This window comes from Amphiura filiformis, chromosome 5 (genome assembly GCF_039555335.1).
Source record: "Amphiura filiformis chromosome 5, Afil_fr2py, whole genome shotgun sequence".
Classification (NCBI taxonomy): Eukaryota; Metazoa; Echinodermata; class Ophiuroidea; order Amphilepidida; family Amphiuridae; genus Amphiura; species Amphiura filiformis.
In genome coordinates this window covers 53364639-53382892 of record NC_092632.1, presented here as the reverse complement: position 1 = coordinate 53382892, position 18254 = coordinate 53364639, and the positions used below count along the sequence as shown (strand labels likewise).

The 18254-nt window shown below is 44.2% G+C and overlaps 1 protein-coding gene across 2 annotated transcripts in view; it reads right to left on the bottom strand.

The window, feature by feature from the left end:
• LOC140153357 (poly(A) polymerase beta-like) overlaps positions 1-18254 on the bottom strand; it is a 34479-nt gene continuing 16225 nt past the window's right edge. The window contains exons 6-18 of one of the 2 annotated variants that reach the window (XM_072176087.1): positions 17590-17701; positions 16941-17030; positions 15359-15497; positions 14890-14968; positions 14180-14300; positions 13558-13642; positions 5953-6006; positions 4913-5029; positions 4543-4719; positions 3269-3707; positions 2080-2319; positions 1232-1306; positions 1-515 (exon numbers count right to left, since the gene is read on the bottom strand). In XM_072176087.1, the coding sequence (XP_072032188.1) occupies positions 423-515; positions 1232-1306; positions 2080-2319; positions 3269-3707; positions 4543-4719; positions 4913-5029; positions 5953-6006; positions 13558-13642; positions 14180-14300; positions 14890-14968; positions 15359-15497; positions 16941-17030; positions 17590-17701 (1821 nt within the window). In that variant the 3' untranslated portion in view covers positions 1-422. The remainder of the gene's footprint in view (positions 516-1231; positions 1307-2079; positions 2320-3268; positions 3708-4542; positions 4720-4912; positions 5030-5952; positions 6007-13557; positions 13643-14179; positions 14301-14889; positions 14969-15358; positions 15498-16940; positions 17031-17589; positions 17702-18254) is intronic. The other variant, XM_072176088.1, reaches the window with a different exon arrangement.

The window sequence follows — 18254 nt, the reverse complement described above, 5'->3', positions numbered from 1 at the left end:
AACAGAACACATAATTGAGTCTGTGTGATCTCTATTTCTTTTATTCATATCAAAATGTCAATGGTTTATAAGTCACATATATAATAAGTTATGTACATGCACGCCTTGACAAAATAACTTTGGATCATCTGTTTTCATCATCATCATCGGCGTTCATCTCTTCTGCACCTCAGCATCTTGCAGGAAAAATAAAAGGCTTTTCTTACCTTTTTCTTCTTCCAAGTTCCTTGTGAAAAAGGTGTGGTTGGTCAAAAAACCACAAGTCCCATGAAGTAACTGACTGACTGACCGATGCAAAAGGTCAATCCTGTATCTCAATGTTCTCTTTAAAAGCTTGGCCTTCCATTGATGATACAAAGGGACTTAAGTTTACAAGAACACAAAGACTTAAAAGTTTGATAATATAAAACAGTCTATTTCTGTCATTTTAAGTTAAGTTTGATGGAATTCTTGACGACGTTTGTTGGCTTGGCGACTGGAGAGGCGATGTCCGGTAGCTCTCCACTGGGTAATCTCTGGCAAAGAAAAGAAGAACAAAAAGAGAGAAATAGAGACAATTACATTATGTTTATGAAATATGTAACTCAAAGATTGGATCAAACTAGGTGTTCTGAGCCAAGATTAGTCCACAATGAAGTAGTGATCTCTTAAGTGTACTAGACAGGCTAGTGAATCTCAGCGGTAACTAAATATTTTGCGGTCAGAAGGAGCAGTCTCAGGACTTCAGTGATGCACTAGTTATAGGTTAATGAACACATATTACTTGTTAGGAGATAAATTAGACTAAATAGTGCACGCACACACAAACTGCACAAGAAGCACATGAGAATTTTAAAGCTGAAATTGTCAAATATGATGTTTACCTGGGCAAAAACGGGGCTTTCACCTCTCAAAATTTTTGTAAGCGCAAAAGGTGACTGAGGTGTCATTGTTCTCCTTTTCAAGTTATAGATATTACTGTGATACCAAACCCTCAATTCTCTTATTTTCCTGCATCAAATCTCTTTTTACTCCCATTGGATTACATTTTGCACTGTGTTATTCAAATTGAAATCCATACATTGCCTGGAAGACATAATTGTTGATCATCCACACAGGGAGTATAAATTTCAAATGGGGTTACCTGAATGGAAATCTACATCCCCTGTGTGGGAGATTAAGGTCACGGGGGTGTATGGATTTCAAGTGGAATAGCCCATTACATTTAAGTATCTGAATGTTGCAAACATACCATTCTCATTGCTGCAGTATTCAATGGTGGTAGAATGTCTGGCTTAACTGCAGGTGTTGTATCCTGGCCATTCTGCTGTGGTAAATGACAGAAAGTAACAATATAAGCATGAGTCATATTGGTATTAGAGACCGACTACTTCTTGAGCTAAGGATGACTAACCTGTAGATTCAATTTCAAGGTCCTTGACCAGATTGACAACCTCACCCACCTGACTTACCTCATAACTGATGAGGTTTTGGTATTATAATTATGAAAAATCCTATTTTTCTAATTTGCATCCAGAAATCTGATGATTCAAATCAATGTATTTGCGAAGAAATTGTTAAAAACCTTGCTGTGGTAACCACGATAGTCGTTTTGCAGAAACCACAATATTGCCTTTTTCCCATGCACATTGCATTGTAGATCGAAATATCACTTTGACAAATATCACAAGAGTATCACAGAGATAAAGACACAAAAAGAAGCAGTAGCATATCAGGTAGGGGTCTCCAAGTTTTACTGGGCTAGCCAAATCTGCTCTGTGAATCTTCTTCTTTTAGCCTGGTAAACACCTTAATTTTGGGCTAAAATAGTTATTGCAAATTAGCCCTGTAAACACAAAATGTCACCTTGATTTTTACTAAAAAATCATGTAAAATTGAAACTTTCTAGCCCAATTGTCCCAGTAAATCTTGGTCAAAATAATGCACACCAGACTTTTTTTAACTTTTGACCTGAATATCCCTGGAGAGAAAAAAAAAAAAAAGAAAGGAAGAAGGGACCCGAGATGGAAAACAGAATAAAAAAAGAGAATAAACAGCACATTAAATACACTACATTAATGATATAAGTGTATATCTTACCACACTGTCTTGAGCATTTTCCCCCTCTGCTTCTGCTGGAGTTGGTCCTGTCATCTCACCCTTGGCTTTCTTGGATGGAGATTCATCGGGTGACGGTGAGGGTGAAGGCGGCCTTTTGAACTGACCACCAGCTACAGCCACCATGGGTGGCGTGTTCTGGTCATTCTGTGATAACGAGTCATTGCTATCTGTGAATGCCATACTATCCTCAGGTGTGACCATAATCACATCACTTGATTCCTGAAATACAAAGAACGTAACAAATATTAAAAGAGCAAACACACAAATTTGATGAGTATCAAGAAATTATAGTCCATCATGAATGAATTACAACAGATAACTACTATCATAAACAACAACAATTTCATTTTTTCAATGTTAGTGTAATATTGCCCTATATACAAATAGTACAAATAGCTCAACTCTTCACAGGGCTGTAACTAACAGAATTTGAGTGATGGATGGCAATATACAGAATTTGCTTGATTTAGCAAGATTTCAACAAAAGTGGACACTTTAAGGATAAATTTGGTAAAAAAAAACCATATTTTTTTTAGTTTGAGTGGTGGGCTCTAGCATCAAAATGAACCTTAAGTGTTGGGCTCCAGAAGTGATTAGTGGGCTCTACCGCCCAATGTAGCTACAATCCTGACTCTTCACATATTTACGGTCAATATCAATACGAAGTTCAATTACTTTATGACCAAATAAAAGAAATATTGAGACCTCATTTTATTCAAACACATGAGAAATTATTCCATAATCTTATCACCTGACCAGTCCCGCGGGTCTGTTGCCTGATGAAGTCTGGTGGATCCAGACACAACATATCAAAGTTGCAAAAAGTAAGTACCAGTATTGGATATATTCCAAACTATTCCATAATGCTACACATTATACACTACGGTCTGTTTCGCCCAAAGGCTTGTCAGGTGTATGAATGTGTGAGCCGGGTTGAAGCACACACAAAAAGTGACGCTTGCCTGAATGGGTCACTTCCTTTTCTAAATTATTCACCATCTGTCCAATGCTCTAATTGTACTGGAATTGTAGGAAGATGTTTTTTTTTAAATATTAGAATTAATTAATCCCTCTTCTACTTGTGAAAATATTGCACCATAATACACAGAATAGATATAAATGCCAATTTCACAAGGTGTGATATTTGAATCCTTTTTGTTCCACATACCTGAGATTCCTTTTCCGTTGGTCCTGTAGCCTTGACTACCCGTCTATTTTCAGCACCTTCCTGCTTTGTCTGTGCCCCTGCACCAGGCACTGTTATTTCTATACTGTCCCCTGCTGCATGGGGACCCTCTATAGACACCCTTCTATTGGGTGAATCACTACTGTTAACAGGTGCAGTAGAACCATAGAGGAACTCATCCTCTGACATGTTCGTTGGCTTCAACGGGACATTGGCTTTAGGTCTGTGAGGAGTAGATTGACTTGATGGATCTTGTTCTTTAGCAACCTGTTGAGCACTTGATGGAGTGGACACTGGAGTACTTTGAGGGGTGCCCACTGGGGTTACTGATGGAGTGCTTGCTGCGCTGTTAGGTTCTTGGCCACCCACAGACTTCTTTTTGTTCAGTATGCTACTAGGAAGAAACTGCTTGAGTTGTTTCCTGTATGTAAACATGGTAAATTAATGAATTGAATTTAAGACATATGCAAGGTTATCATTTATATCAACATTAACATGCCTGTTAAACAAAATTTTGCAATATGCATTCCTTGATTCTCACAATTGTGTATTCGCTTGCTTTGTTTTTCGTTTTTCCTTGTTTTAGTGTGTTATTGTTTCTTGTCGTTCTTGCTATGTTTGTGGGTTTCATTATTTCATTGGATTTTTTTATCTAAATGTCTCTTTGAAGAAGAGTATGGCAGTTTCCTTTGGTCTTTATCTGATATTAATTGCAGCATGACGCTTCTTTTCATTCTTGTTAGACATTTTGAAATAAAAAAATATGCAAAGATACACACACACAAATGGTGCATTCTCACATTGTTATGAATTCGGTAGAAGGCCGAATCCGGATTCATGTATTTGATAAAGTCATGTTAGGCATGAATTATTTGAATTAGAGAGAACAAGGTATCAATCACCATTGAAAAATGATATGCTGTACTCTTGAGCTAAAGCACTTGTCCTCTATTTAATTAATTTACAGTTCTTCTCGTAGATTGATAATATTTTGACAAAATGAAATAAGATAATTGATTTCCATGTCTTGAAAGATACTTCACTAAAGTGATTGCCAAAATGGGTCACACATAAACTAGACTTGGTTCCAGACAATTCAGACAAGCTACTTTTATGTCGTCACCAATTGGGGCATTTACAGCACCATCCTTATACATGATTAATGTCTAAGTTGATCCACTGGCCTGTTTTGTAATATGTAGTCTTAATTGTTCCAAGACTCTTGAATCAAGACTGGTAATACACTATACACTCACCGTCTGACATGCATGGCTTCAATCTTCATGCCTTCTTTCCACATGCTGATTCCCATTGCTTGTCTATGTACAGTATGTACAAAACTCTGTATGTCGAAAGTGAGATCCACCTTTGTTGATGGGTCGATGATTTGGAACTCTAGTCCGATGAACCACAGAGCAGAGAATTCGTCTGACCTACAAGTGAACATTGAATTTTAAAGACTAATTTTAGCTGATAAATATAAAAGTTAAGTCTGGGCCCTTCTGAGGATTTGGGATTGAGGGAATTATTTTGAACACTGGAACTTGTACTATGTTGAATCAAATCACTCACTCTTTACCACTGAGTGTGATGTAATGGGAGAAACAAACTGACACAATCACTTACTTTTCTTCATTCTGTGGTGGTCCAAATGATTTGGGATTAGCATGGGCCAGTTTGATGTAGGCGTTTCTCTCTAGGTTTCCAACCAAGATACGAATCTTAGACTCTACTAGACCATACCTGCAATCAAGAGAATCAGTCAAAATAGTGTAACTATTATAGGATTACATTTTGTCACATAACAGTGGTGGCTTGGGGTGGGAATGAATCTCTTCTGCTTTGCCTAAGCTGTCTGTTGGTGCATACATAGAGCATTGCATTTGTGCAGCATTGCAAGGTGTTGGTGTATGTTCACTATTACTCTGTGACACTATTATTCTGATCACTCTGTGAATAATGTAAACCTCTATGGACAAGATGTAAAGTTACCAGGATAGCATATAACATGGTACAACCACAGAATTAGAGAAGGAGAACCGGGACTCCCTATACCGCCACGTACAATCGCGCCGTCAGCTATGGGGAGAAAATTGGGAGTATTCGGGTCCTTGCCAACGGTGCGCCGAGACGAACGAAAACAATTCTGCGTCTCATCTGAAGCATCTTGGTACTCGCGTGCAGGTCGCATCAAGTGCGTCTCTCAAATGCGCTCATCATCCATGTCGCGCTTGCATGACAACGAATGCCTCGAGCGCATTCCGAGGGAAACCGAATACCCCCAATTTTGCTCCATGCCTGTATCAAGATGGCGGTCGAGTCCTGGTTCTCTGGTTTTAATTCTGTGGGTACAACCAAGATGACAAACTACATTGGCATGCATCGCTGTGTGGATGTACTTCAGTTCCAGAAAAATACCGCACTAATTTTTTTGGAATTAAAAAATATCTTGTTTTGACAAATGAAACATAGCTAAATGCTGATCTTTTAGTTAGTTCGAACTGGCAATAAAAGTCAAATTATACTCAAATATTAATATTTCAGCAATTTGTGGCAAGATGGACCAAAAATATCCAACATTGGCACACAAGGCACCTAATCACACCACTGTAAGTCAATCTTTTACATATCTTGCACAGTGCAAACATGACAACTTGTATACCTACCATTCCAGCTGGTGCTCTTCAGATCCTGCGCTTGCAGTCAACACTATGTAATGTCTAAAAGAAAAAAATTTGGTCTGAAATTAAGGCTACATTAATTAAAAGATTGTCTTCAAGCTCCTGTGCGCATTATGAAATGTGTGGGCGTTAGTCACGCCTGAATTTTCAAGAAAAATTTTTATTTTTATTTGTTCCTTTTTTTGACAACTTTTTTCCCATTAAAAACATGGAAAGCAGTGCTTTGCAGTTGATAGATATTAATTGCCTGAATTAATATCATTAAAAACAGGATTCCACATTAGATTTTGAACATCAGAGAGCTTTGAGACAAATCTTTAAATTAATGTGGCCTAAAACACAAGAAGTAGATACCAGAGATTTGGCTGCATAACTTTTTCAGAAATTTATTAAGGACAAAAATGATTTGATAAATAAGTCCTATATTTTAATAATCTGTAACAGTTTAGTCCCAAACAAAAATGTTTGGTAGACTCATAACCGGTGCGATCTTACCTTTCCGATGTTGATTAAGATACTTCTTGCATCGATCCCGAGATGCGGAAAAAAACCAATAGTCATTTTGTCCCACATAAATGAATAAATACCAAAACCCCCCCCGTTCCCCCGGTGGACTCACCCATTTGGTGACGTCACACCATATGATCATCCCTTATCCGACTTGGGATCCCCTACTCGGACCAAACTTGTAGGGGTGGCGGGGTCGGGATAATCAACATCGGAAGGTAAGATCGCACCGGTTATGAGTCTACCAAACATTTTTGTTTGGGACTAGACTCAGTACACCGGTCGATCTTACCGTTTCCGATGTTGATTAAGATACTTCTTGCATCAACATCTGAAAGATCGATCTAGCAAGTAACCGACGGATGGAGGTACAAGATTGGTCAGCATCTGATCAGGGATCGGGGCGGTAACGATGGTTTTCGCGAGGTCAGAAAATATTTTCCCCAACGGTCGGGAAACAAAAAAGACCACGCGATCACAGACATAAACCTCCTTACTTAATAAGTTTGGTGGTTAAGAATAGCGACACTGGTTCTTACCATGCTGAGTATTCTGTATAGTCTGAAAACCTGGTACCCGTACACCACCGTATTATGATCGCCAACAATGTCCCGGTAAACCTCCGCCCGTCTCTGATTACTAACGTAAACGGAAGTATCGTGAGAGAAGAGGCGAAGGTGGCTTCCGGGACACCGCCTGCTAGATCTCCTCAAGGGACAACCGAACGGTATACCCAAGATGATGAGATAGCTCGTGTCGAGTGGGTCGTGGGACGCGAAACCTTCGCGATCCCCGGACCCCACCAACACCTGGACCAGCCATTGCGACAGCGGCTGGACCGAAAACTCTGTAAGGGTGATGAATGCGGTCGTGAGTCCCTCGCAAGGCTTGTGTTTGGAAGAAATAGTGCTGCAGCGCCTTATCGGACACCCCAGCCTATCTTTGGCTTCAGCCGAACCTTGCCCAACCCTGGGGATTGGAGAGGGACGAATGTCGGTATGCACCGCGCCCGTTCAGTAGTCACGAGAACAGAGCGCCCGAAACAGTGTCGCTCCAGTGTTTGTGAACACGGAAGCTAACCTCGAGACCGTGTGCAACTCAGCACCGCCGTCCCGAAGCCAACGCCAAACCGGAAAGCCATCTTGAGAGTTACGTATTTAAGCGTCGCTTTTGACGGAAGGTCAAAAGGGTGACCCTTAAGGTAATCTAAGACTGTGTTGGGATCCCTTAGGAGGATCACTTTCCTTTTGGTAGACACTCGTTGAACATACCGTCGGCGTAGACTAATAAGGTAACCATCGGCTATGATAGTCGACCGCCTCGAAACCTCGGTGAATGGAGAGGACAGCTGACTTATAGCTGGCCCCAGTGGCCCGCTGAAGTCTTGCTTGGAACTTTTCTGTCAGAAACTCCGGAACTAGCAGCACAGAGGCTCTAGCGGAGAGCTATTTGTCTCATTGCACCAAGCGTAGTATGGAGCCAGACTCTGGCTATACGTCACGGAGGGTAGACTTCCGTCTAGCCCCGGCGATGAGAAAAACAGCTTCTGATGAAAAGTATCCCTCCGCTGCGTGTTCCCTGGTAAGGGCCATGCAGCTAACTGCAGGTGCTCTAGTGATAGACTGGGTACCTCCGCTCCGGGCATCCGGAGTAGATCTGGTACCTTGGGGAGTGCCAGCGGCCTTGCCGCTAGCAGAATGACAATGCAGTCTTCCCACCCGATCTTGGCCACCACCCTCATGAGTAGTGAGATCGGAGGGACTGCATAAGCTGTCATCCTCCCCAGTCTATGGACAGAGCGCCCACGGTGAATGCTTGGGGTCCGCGACCCTTGAGCAGTACACCGGCAGTGGATGATTGCGATGAGATGCGAACAGATCTTTCGAGGGTGGTACATCCCTTGAAGATCGCCTGAGCGACCTCGCGGAGCAAGGGACCATTCTGCTGGTCCCGACACCCTTCCTCGTGACAGATTGTGCGCGAGGATGCTGGTGACGCCCGCGATGTGTATCGCTCTCATCGTAATCTGCCTGAACTTGCACCATCCTATCAGGTGTCGTGCATGCAGGCTCAATCGTGGTGGCCCGGAGTCCCCTTGTCTGTTGGGGTAGGCTACCACGGTTGTGCTATCCGTCAGGACAACGGTATGTGATTCCACGATCACCTCCTCGTAAGCGAGGGAGGTTGATGTGAAACTCTGTCTCTATGGCCCCATAGGCCGAGAGACGGAGTCTCCGTGGATGTGGACCCCCAGCCCGTTTTGACGCTATGGTTGTCACTACGTGACATACCGGGGTGCAGGAAACCTGACACCCTGGGTCAAATTGGGCTGATGGGTCCACCACCAGAGTTCCTCTCGCGATCTCCGACAACGGAACCGCGAGGGATATTGGTGACGACTGGGCCTGCAAGCAGGCTAGAAGGTGTAGTTGGGTAAGCCCTAACGTGAGAAACGGCAGTACAGTACGAGGTCTACCATGCTGGCCATTAGGCCTACCACCTTCATCCATGCCACAGCGGGTTTTGCCCGAGACTCGGCCAAGAGTCAGGCACACCGCACCATGGTCGCCACCCGCTCGGGTGAGAGCCCCGCGAACCCCTCCGTGAGGGTGATCCGGGCCCCTACAAATAGTGGTGTTCTGCGTCGGGACCACGCTGGACTTTTTGAGCTGATCAAAAATCCAGGGTCCCGCACCCTCGGACTATCAACCCCATGAGACCCGTAGTCTTCAGTGGAGTGCGTCCGTATATGAGCCAAACGTCCAGGTAGCAACTGATGTTGACACCCCTGTGCTTCAGATGCGCTGCCACCGCTCTGACCAAGAGTGTTAAACACCCTGGGAGAGATGGACAGGCCGGATGGCCGGTATCAAAACTGGTAATTTTGATCCTGTACCTAGAAGCGCAGATGCCTCCGATCTTGAGAGGCGATTGGCATATGCAGATAGGCGTCCGCGAGATCTAGCGATGCTGTTCCCATGCCCCTGATGGGGCAGGCTAGCACCGAGGCGAGAGTCCCCATTCTGAACCTTCTGGGCCTGAAGAACGTGTTCAACAGCCTGCGGTTCCGGATGGGGCTCCCGTCGCCGGTCTTCCTTGGGGCCAATGGCTCCAAGATCACCCGTAGAACGGGGGGTAGACCGGGACAATCGCCCGCTTCGTGAGAAGCTGTGTGATCCCTGTCAGTAGTGCCCGGCGCTGGGGGCCGTCTGGCGGTACTACTGTGGACCTCTGAAATGTGCAGGCAATGTGGGGAGACTGGGTTGCCAGTCTGTAACCCCCACTCACCACTGACCATACCCAGGCGCTCAGAGAGATGGTTTCCCACCTCTGGGTGAAAGCCATAGCGGTCGTCCACTGGGAGATCCCCTGTGGAAAAACCGCTGAGCCCCCAGGAATGCTCTGCCTAGCTTCCCTTGGAAGAGCGCTTGCTCTTCTTCGGGCTTGCCAGCTGATCCTGTGCTACCCTTGCGCCTCCCAGAAATGGGTGCTGCAGAGGTAGTGGGCTCGGGTACTGTTGGTGGTGCACGGCCTGCTGAAGTCGGAGCTCCTACCCATGGTAAGGGCAGTTTCCGACCTCTTCAGAGTGCTCCCGTTGGTAGCTTATTTGCACGGTCCTCCACCGTGGCGCAGAAGCATCCAAAGAGAAAAAGGACCCTGCCTTTCCATCGCGTTGAGCGATTGGAGTGGCAGAGCCCCTCCCCGGCTGAGTGGACACCCTATGGGCTAGGCCCATGGAGCTCTCGTTGAGGCTAGCTGTTAGCACCGCTAATAGGCTCACCTCGCGGAAGAGCTCAGATGTTGTCTGAGCGTGATACGCTTGACGACATCTGGGTCCCTCTCGGATCCCCTCAGGTAGGTCCCGTGGTCCTCCCGCGTTACACGCAGAGGAAGCGTGCAAGCACGCGGCGCCATAGCTCTACTGAGCTCGACAGGCCTACGAGATCTACCCGTGAGGTTTGCCGGGAATGAGAGTGCAGGCGTCCCCAGTGAGGAAGCAGCAGCTGAGCATCCTACTGAAAGGATCCCTGGTCCTCCTCCATGGACTCCCCCTTAGGGGTGTCCGGAGGAAGATCAGTGCTGTTGCTCCCCTCGCGGGCAGCGGGGAAGGAGACTGTAGTGATGTCACTACCGGACTCAGCTTCCGACTCCTTTCCCTCGCCCACAGTATCCGTATCATGCTCCGATGATGACGGTAACTGAGGACGGGCATCTGAAAGCGGGTAAGAAGGCATAACCACTGTGTGGCTCGCCGACTACCCGCCAGCAGAAGAGGGAGTACTCCCGCAAGACCCTGAGGTATCCGCCATGGCACCACTGGGTCCGCATGCTCTCGCAGCCGTCGTCCTAGCGCTAGCAGCACGGGGCCTACCCTGATCAAGATCTGGGTTAGCTCCATGCCGGCTGGCCTGGTCAACAGCTGATGTTGGTACTGCGTGGCCATCGCTAGGCGACACTTGCCACGGTGCTAGGCCGTGGAAGAAACACCCTGCGGCGGGTACCCCGGGGCATACCCAGCCGGCAGCTGACCCTGAAAGGATCCGCCACCAGGGTAACCCCATGGTACTGCAGTACCAGCACCGCCTCCCCCTTGTTGCCACAGAGACTGTGGCGACTAAAGCGGTGCTGCGCGTACCGGTCGCGGTATCAGCGTGGGTACCCGTGAGGGTTCCCAACTGTGGACCGCTGTACCCTCGCCACACTGCGTTCCCTGTTTTGGGGATCAAGCTGTGTGCTGGCGTGGTACCGGCGCGCACTAGCGTAGGTGCCCGTGAGGGCTCCCCGGCTGTGTACCACTGTACCCATGCCTCACTGCGTTCCCCGCAAGGGATCAAGCCGCGTGTATGGGTACCCTTCTCGGCTGTCCCTTGGCTAGAGGGAGCTTGCCTAGTACCACGGGTAGCTGAGCGTGCATACCCCGATCAATCACCTCGCCACCTGAATAGGCAGCGTCAATCAATGGAGCTATGCCCTGTTGATTTGACAGTGATCGATCAAGAGAGGGTAATTGACCCATTGACGGTAATGGATCACCCACGCTCCGCTGGCTCTCGAGGACATAAGTGGGTTGTTGATCAGCTAGGCTGTTCAAGCTACTTACTGTACCCTCTAGAGCTTCGCCCAAGGTCGCTGTGTGTGGCGGACCACTCACGGCAGCTATGGGCGGGTGCATAGCGGCTACCACTGAAGTCAAGCCGTGGCTCGTCTTTGTAGCTGCCACGAATGCACCTGGGTCGCTGTCCCGTGAGAGACTGCGAGCCCAACCCCTGAATAATCGCCAGCCAGTCCCTGTGGACAGCCAGCAGCTATTCTAGGGCCCAGGGTATCACTTTCGGCGGTCCCGCCATGGAACGCTGCCGTGTGACAACCCCAGTTGGTTCTGCTAAGACTACACCCACAGCGTTAGCAGCGGTATCGTCTCTGCTGAACCCATGCATGCTAGGGTTCAACCCAGGCAAGCCCGGGTACCCTTGCATGCTGCCCGTCGCTAGCTACTACTGTGGCCGTTTGAGCCTGTAGATATGCCTGCAACAGACGGGTGTCCTCCTGCTAAAAACCCGTGAGGATTTTCGCTAGAGGACTGGTATCCTCCTGCTACAAACCCGCTAGGGTTTTCGCTGGTGGTTACCGCTCTGCTGCCTGCTACTTTGCTCCGGCGTATAGTCAGTGCTTTACGCTGGCTGCTGAGCCTTTGGACGCCAGCTTAGCAGTCCCGAAGGAACCGCCTGCTTGTCCGGGACGGAGCCCCTTAAGCAGACCTGCCATGACCCATAGGGGCTGTCACAGCAGAATCTACCGTGTCGACTGGTATCCTCCTGCTGCAAAACCCGCTGGGGTTTTCGCTGGTGGTTACCGCTCTGCTGCCTGCTACTGTGCTCCGGCCGTATAGTCAGTGCTTTCGCTGGCTGCGGGGCCTTGGGGCGCGCTAGCAGGCCCGGAAGGAACCGCCTGCTTGTCCGGGGACCGGAGCCCCTTAAGCAGACCTGCCATGACCCATAGGGGCTGTCACAGCAGAATCCACCGTGTCGACCTTACCAGTGCCCTTGGTAGATTTCTTCTTCGTCTTATGGCGATGACGGAGCCTATCCAAATCGTCAAGCTGGAACTCGGAGAGTCCTAAGCAAAAGAAAGACATCTAGAAGATCGTGAGCACTCCCTGTGGGTGAAACAGAGCGGGTGTGGGTCCCGCTCCGTCACCAGGGAAGGGCAAGCCCGACAGGGCCGAGGCGAAGCGAGGAGAAAAGGGAGGGGGCACTACCCCCCAACACGCGACTCAAGCCCAGTAAGCAAACCTGAGCACGGAGGCTGGTCGCTAACGTTAGTGGTAAAGTAAGGACTGGCTAACTTTATTACTAAAATGTCAGACGGGTCCCTACCAATCCCCACCGTATGAATATCTGATTAACTTTCGTCTTATTGGACGGTAATGAAGACATAACGATAGAGTAATCACCCTAACATAGCAACAATAACCTACCGTACATGAAATACAATGTGTATGTACAAACATCTATTGTAACTTACAGGCTGCAATGGTTGTTTACGTGGGAAACAAAATGAATGGCGTCAACGAGCGGCCATTTTGAATTGCTCGTGTGTCCCGTATACAAACGGAGGCACGATATGTAGCTAAGTTTTGGATCGTTTTTGTCACTTTTTCGTCAGAAAATGCCGTCAAAACTATCCTCAGCCGAACAATACCGGTTTGGTTTTACCTAAGGTGTGAAACTACAACCGTATATCTCGACTTGGTCGAGAAATTGATACACAGTGCTATGAACAAACGATAGGAACGTCTGTGTCAGTCGGAGACCAAGGAGGATAAGGGGTGATCATATGGTGTGACGTCACCTTTTGGGTGAGTCCACCGGGGATCGGGGGTTTTTGGGTATTTATTCATTTATGTGGGACAAAATGACTATTGGTTTTTTCCGCATCTCGGGATCGATGCAAGAAGTATCTTAATCAACATCGGAAACGGTAAGATCGACCGTGTACTGAGTCTTTACTTTTCTTTCACTTAATTGTACTTTAGGTAGAAGTTGTTAAATGATCGCAACAGTTTTATATTCTTTCACTTACTTGTACTTTTGGAAGAAGTTGTTGGGCTCAAAGAGTTTGTCCCACGTTGTTTTGCCTTGTATGATTTCTTGAGTGACATTCAAACCTAGATAAGCAAATAGAAATAATTTGTCACAAATCTTACTCTAACCTGTTTCTATCCTTCACGTAAGCATACACAAAATTAGCCTGATATTGTCAAGACTTCAATGAGGGATTTGACTGTTTTATTCTGTATGTATAATACTCAATATGAAAAAACAGTGTTTTTTTCCCCGATGGGAATAAGCTAACTATGATATTTTAAATAATCGCTGCCTTGATACTAGGCTAACTCTCAGTGTGCTTATATGAAGGTAATGCCCAAGCATTTGACCAAAAAAGCATAAAAATAGGGAAGGTGGTCCCAGATTGGTCGTCCGAAGATATGAGTAGTGAACACTACACATAATGAATGTTTATGTGAAACATGTTTGACTGTTTGTGCATTGTTGCAAAACCCCTGTTTTCACTTTCAGCCAATTTTTATGGGATTGGCCATCCCTCACCCATTACTTATGCTTCAACTGCATCAGACACATTATTTGGGTGCAAAGGATACCGCATTACCATTTATTTCTGAAGTATAAATCAGAATATCTACCTTCTTTGAGTTCCTCTTCCATGACAGCTTTGGTTGACAATGTCACATTGTAAGTAGAGTTCTGTTGTGGATACGCTGGTGTGATAATGGGCATCAAATGGAATCGGTCCGATACGTTTACCTGCAAAATTTAATTACATTCAGGTTATACTATGAAAACTAAATACACTTACAACTGGAGCGGGCAGCCTTTTCAACTAATGAGACCTTCCAAGTTTTCAACCCTATCACAAACCCTACATGAAACTTGTGTCAGGGGTTCTGTGTCAGAATGAACACACAAGTAAAACAACATGTACATATTCATTCCACCGCCCATGCCCCCATAAGCGCCCACTAAGTGACAAGCAAACTGTGATATTTTTAACCACTGTACCCATGCAAATCTGGATCATGGTCTGTAACGTAAGGCACTCTGATAACGAAGGTTGAATAGTTTGGGCCATTTTTTATGTATGCAATTATGTAAACAATGTAAAAAATAAGCGCCCACCCAAAACGACTCTAAGCGCCCTGGGCAGTTAATGGAACGAATATGGTACTCACATGGTCTCAAAATATGAGCAGTCTACTCCTGACTCCATTTTTTTTTTCAAATGATGCCATCTCAGGTCTAACCACAAAGAATTATGGTATTTACCGAAAAGGTCAATTGGTTATAAAATAATATAAATGTACAAGTCGTCTGTATTAGATTTTCTAAAACTTACCCTAGGATCCCACACAGGAAAATTCAAGTCATTTTTCCCCACTTCAGGCTGCTTCAGTAATACTGGCTGAGGCCATAACCTACAGAACAAGACATTTGCAAATCAACATGTTAAAACAATACTGATATTTTTGATCTGGATTGTCAAATGAAAAACTCTTTAGTGTACCAGAACTTTGGGACATAACTAGCATAATAATTTATGTTTTTTCTTTCAAATGTCCTACAAATTTTGACACAAAATTATATTTTGACTGCCCCCAAAGATACGACCTTAATCTCCCACACAGGGGTATAGATTTCAAATGCAGTCACTCAGCTAGGTAACCCCATTTATAATTCACACTTCCTGCATGGAAGATTAAGGTCATGTGTGACAGTGTCATCCATAGGGAGTGTATGGATTTCAACTGGAATTGCCCAATGTTTATGACCTTGCTAGGCCCTGCCTGTACTGCACCAATACTCACCACTGTGTGAAGACCAAGAAGAACTTATTGACAAGAGTAGATGGCGCAGCATTGGGATATAATTGACATGTCCTTGCTACCAACATGGCCCATGACACGCCTCCTAGAAAACCTAACGCATTGGAATACACACCACGTTCTGTAAACACAAATGAGCACAAATAAGTCAATGAGATAGAAATGCAAGAGGACATTTTTGCATCAGATCATAGATCTCAGAAAGGGATAACCAACAGCGCTATTTATCTTGTCGCTATGCGGGTTTCGCCTCTATTCATAGCCTCCCAATGATGTTGTAAAATCAGTAAGCGCAGCTGCTGTGTTATAACTCAGTAAAAACGTGCAATTTATTACTATCTGTATGCAAATACTTACAGGCATGAGATTGCACTTTCCTAAAAAAACTGAAAAACAGAAAATGCAGGTGAAATTGGGCATAAAGTACCAAAAACAGGTTGAAATTAAATAAAGTTGCGGAAATTTTGACTAAAGAAAACTTGAATTCAGTTTTAATACTGAAAATTCTCATGCCTGTACTTATGCTCCTCCCTCATGATGCCGATACTAGGATTAAGATCACACTGGGATTACATGTACGTAATCATCAAGTATGTTATACATATCTACAAAAAAAACATTTGGCCCGGCAGATACTTGCATTAATATTATCAACTTCAAAGAGTACTTTTCTATAGAATTTGATCAACTTCAAAGAGTACTTTACAATGGCAACTTCAATTCCACACAAGTCTGATTATTGCCTTCGTGTGATTGATAGAGGTTGAATACACTCTGGGGTGACAAAAATTGTGTTCATTAAGGGCTGGGGTATGAGCGTTTGGACAGTATTTATTTTGGGACATTAGAGCACATCAGACATATCGAATTGCATTCTGAATACGAAGAATGTCATTCTGATATCAAATAATTTTGAATTTTTGAAATTAGCAATTTAATACACATTTTATGGCAAATCATTAAAAATTGATATTTTTGATATTTAACAGTACTTGAAGTAAACTTTATAAATCTGATGATTTATACTTAAAGTGTATGTAGGTGGGTTGAAAACCGACGATCAATTGAAAATTTTGACCTTCAGTATTGAAGATATGGATTTTTTTTCCCAAAACACCAAAAAAAAATAGGTCTTTTGGGAAAAAATCCATATCTTCAATATGAAAGGTCAAAATTTTCAATTGACCGTCGGCTTTTCCTCCTGCTACATACACTTTAAGAATATATCATTAGATTTATATAATTTACTTTCGAGGACTGTTATATATCAAAAATTCAAAAAATATCAAATTTTTATAATTTGTCATAAAATTTGTATTATATTGTGATTTTCAAAAAATGAAAATTATTTGATATCAGAAAGACATGCTTCGTATTCAGAATACAATTCGATAGGTCTGAGGTGCTCTCATGTGCCACAAAAAATACTGTCGAAACGCAATAAACGCTCATTTTAGATCCCTTAATGTAAGCATTTATTTATTTATCTTGACATATGGACAAACAAACAGACAAACATCTTAAAACAACAGACCAATCTGAAACAACCATCAGATCTACTTACTTTTGGCCCACAGTTTGATTGCTCTCAGAGCAAGACGGAAATTTTCTTTGTTTGGAACCAAATTCAGAATTTCATCTGTCACTCGGCAACCTGAAACCAATCAAGTGAGATTTTAAAAATTCATGTTAATATAAAACAGCTGAAGCCTAAAAAAGGCTTGGCCTTAAATGGGAAACACTGCATTAATTCATGAAGTTTTACAAGAAGGTCATTATTTTATTGACTTTATTGGAATAACATCATTGAGGTATACTGTCAAAGGCATCTCAGTCCAGAGATGTACATGATGAGGTAACCTTGTTGCCAATTGGCACAAATCCCACAAAAACAAAATATTACAAGAACTCTGCCAACAGTTGAGCAGGCCAACTTTGTTTCCCCTTTATGTTCTATCTTCAAATCAATGGTTAATGTGGAGACAAACTTGTCTTTGTGGATTTGTTTTTGAGGAGTGTCACAACTGGGTGAACAATAAGCTTGTCAACACTCACCTTTCACTAACATTAACAAATGCTTCTTATGCCTCAAAATCCATCGTAGCTTCCAAAAATTAATAAAATTCATTTCAGTGATGCATAAAAACTTTTACAATAAATACAAGTGTCATGATGGAAAAATATTTTTTCTGTCACAAGGCTACCATACGTACCATTAAGACTACGCACACACTTCTGGTCCAGATTTCTCAGCAGGGAATTATCTGTTAAATCAAGATTTTCTGGAATAATCTGCAGAGCTAACCTTGCAAACAGGATATCCATCTAGAATAGAATTGACAAGATTTTACATCAGGTACAATGCAAAATTACTGAAACAAATAGTTGTGTCATCTCCAAGTAACCACAAAACATGTAACATGATGTACAGATTCAATTCATACAGGTAAGCCCCCAGCCACCCGGGAGGCGGGTTAGTGTAGTGGTCTTCTCACTCGCTTCTCACCGCTGTGGCCGGGGTTCAATTCCCCGCGGCGCAACATGTGAGTTTTTCTTCGGGTGCTCCGGTTTTCCTCCTGCATCTAAAATCGGACTTCTTTCCATATCCCTGTCCCCTCATATCCGGATGGCATCCCTTGAATTTAGTAGCCTCTGAGCACTATTGGGATTAGCCTGGCTTCGGCCGAATGTTATAAATAAATATTGTTTACTTGTCCGTAGACCACTTTTGAATGATGGGTCGGTCGATCTGAAAATGTTTGGGTTTTTTCCCGGTTTACTTCCAAACCACATCCATAGCCAAGAACGCTCTCAGATTTTAAGGAAAATTTAGTGAAGAAGCAGCATGTTTTATTGTTTATCAAAACTCTCAGTATAC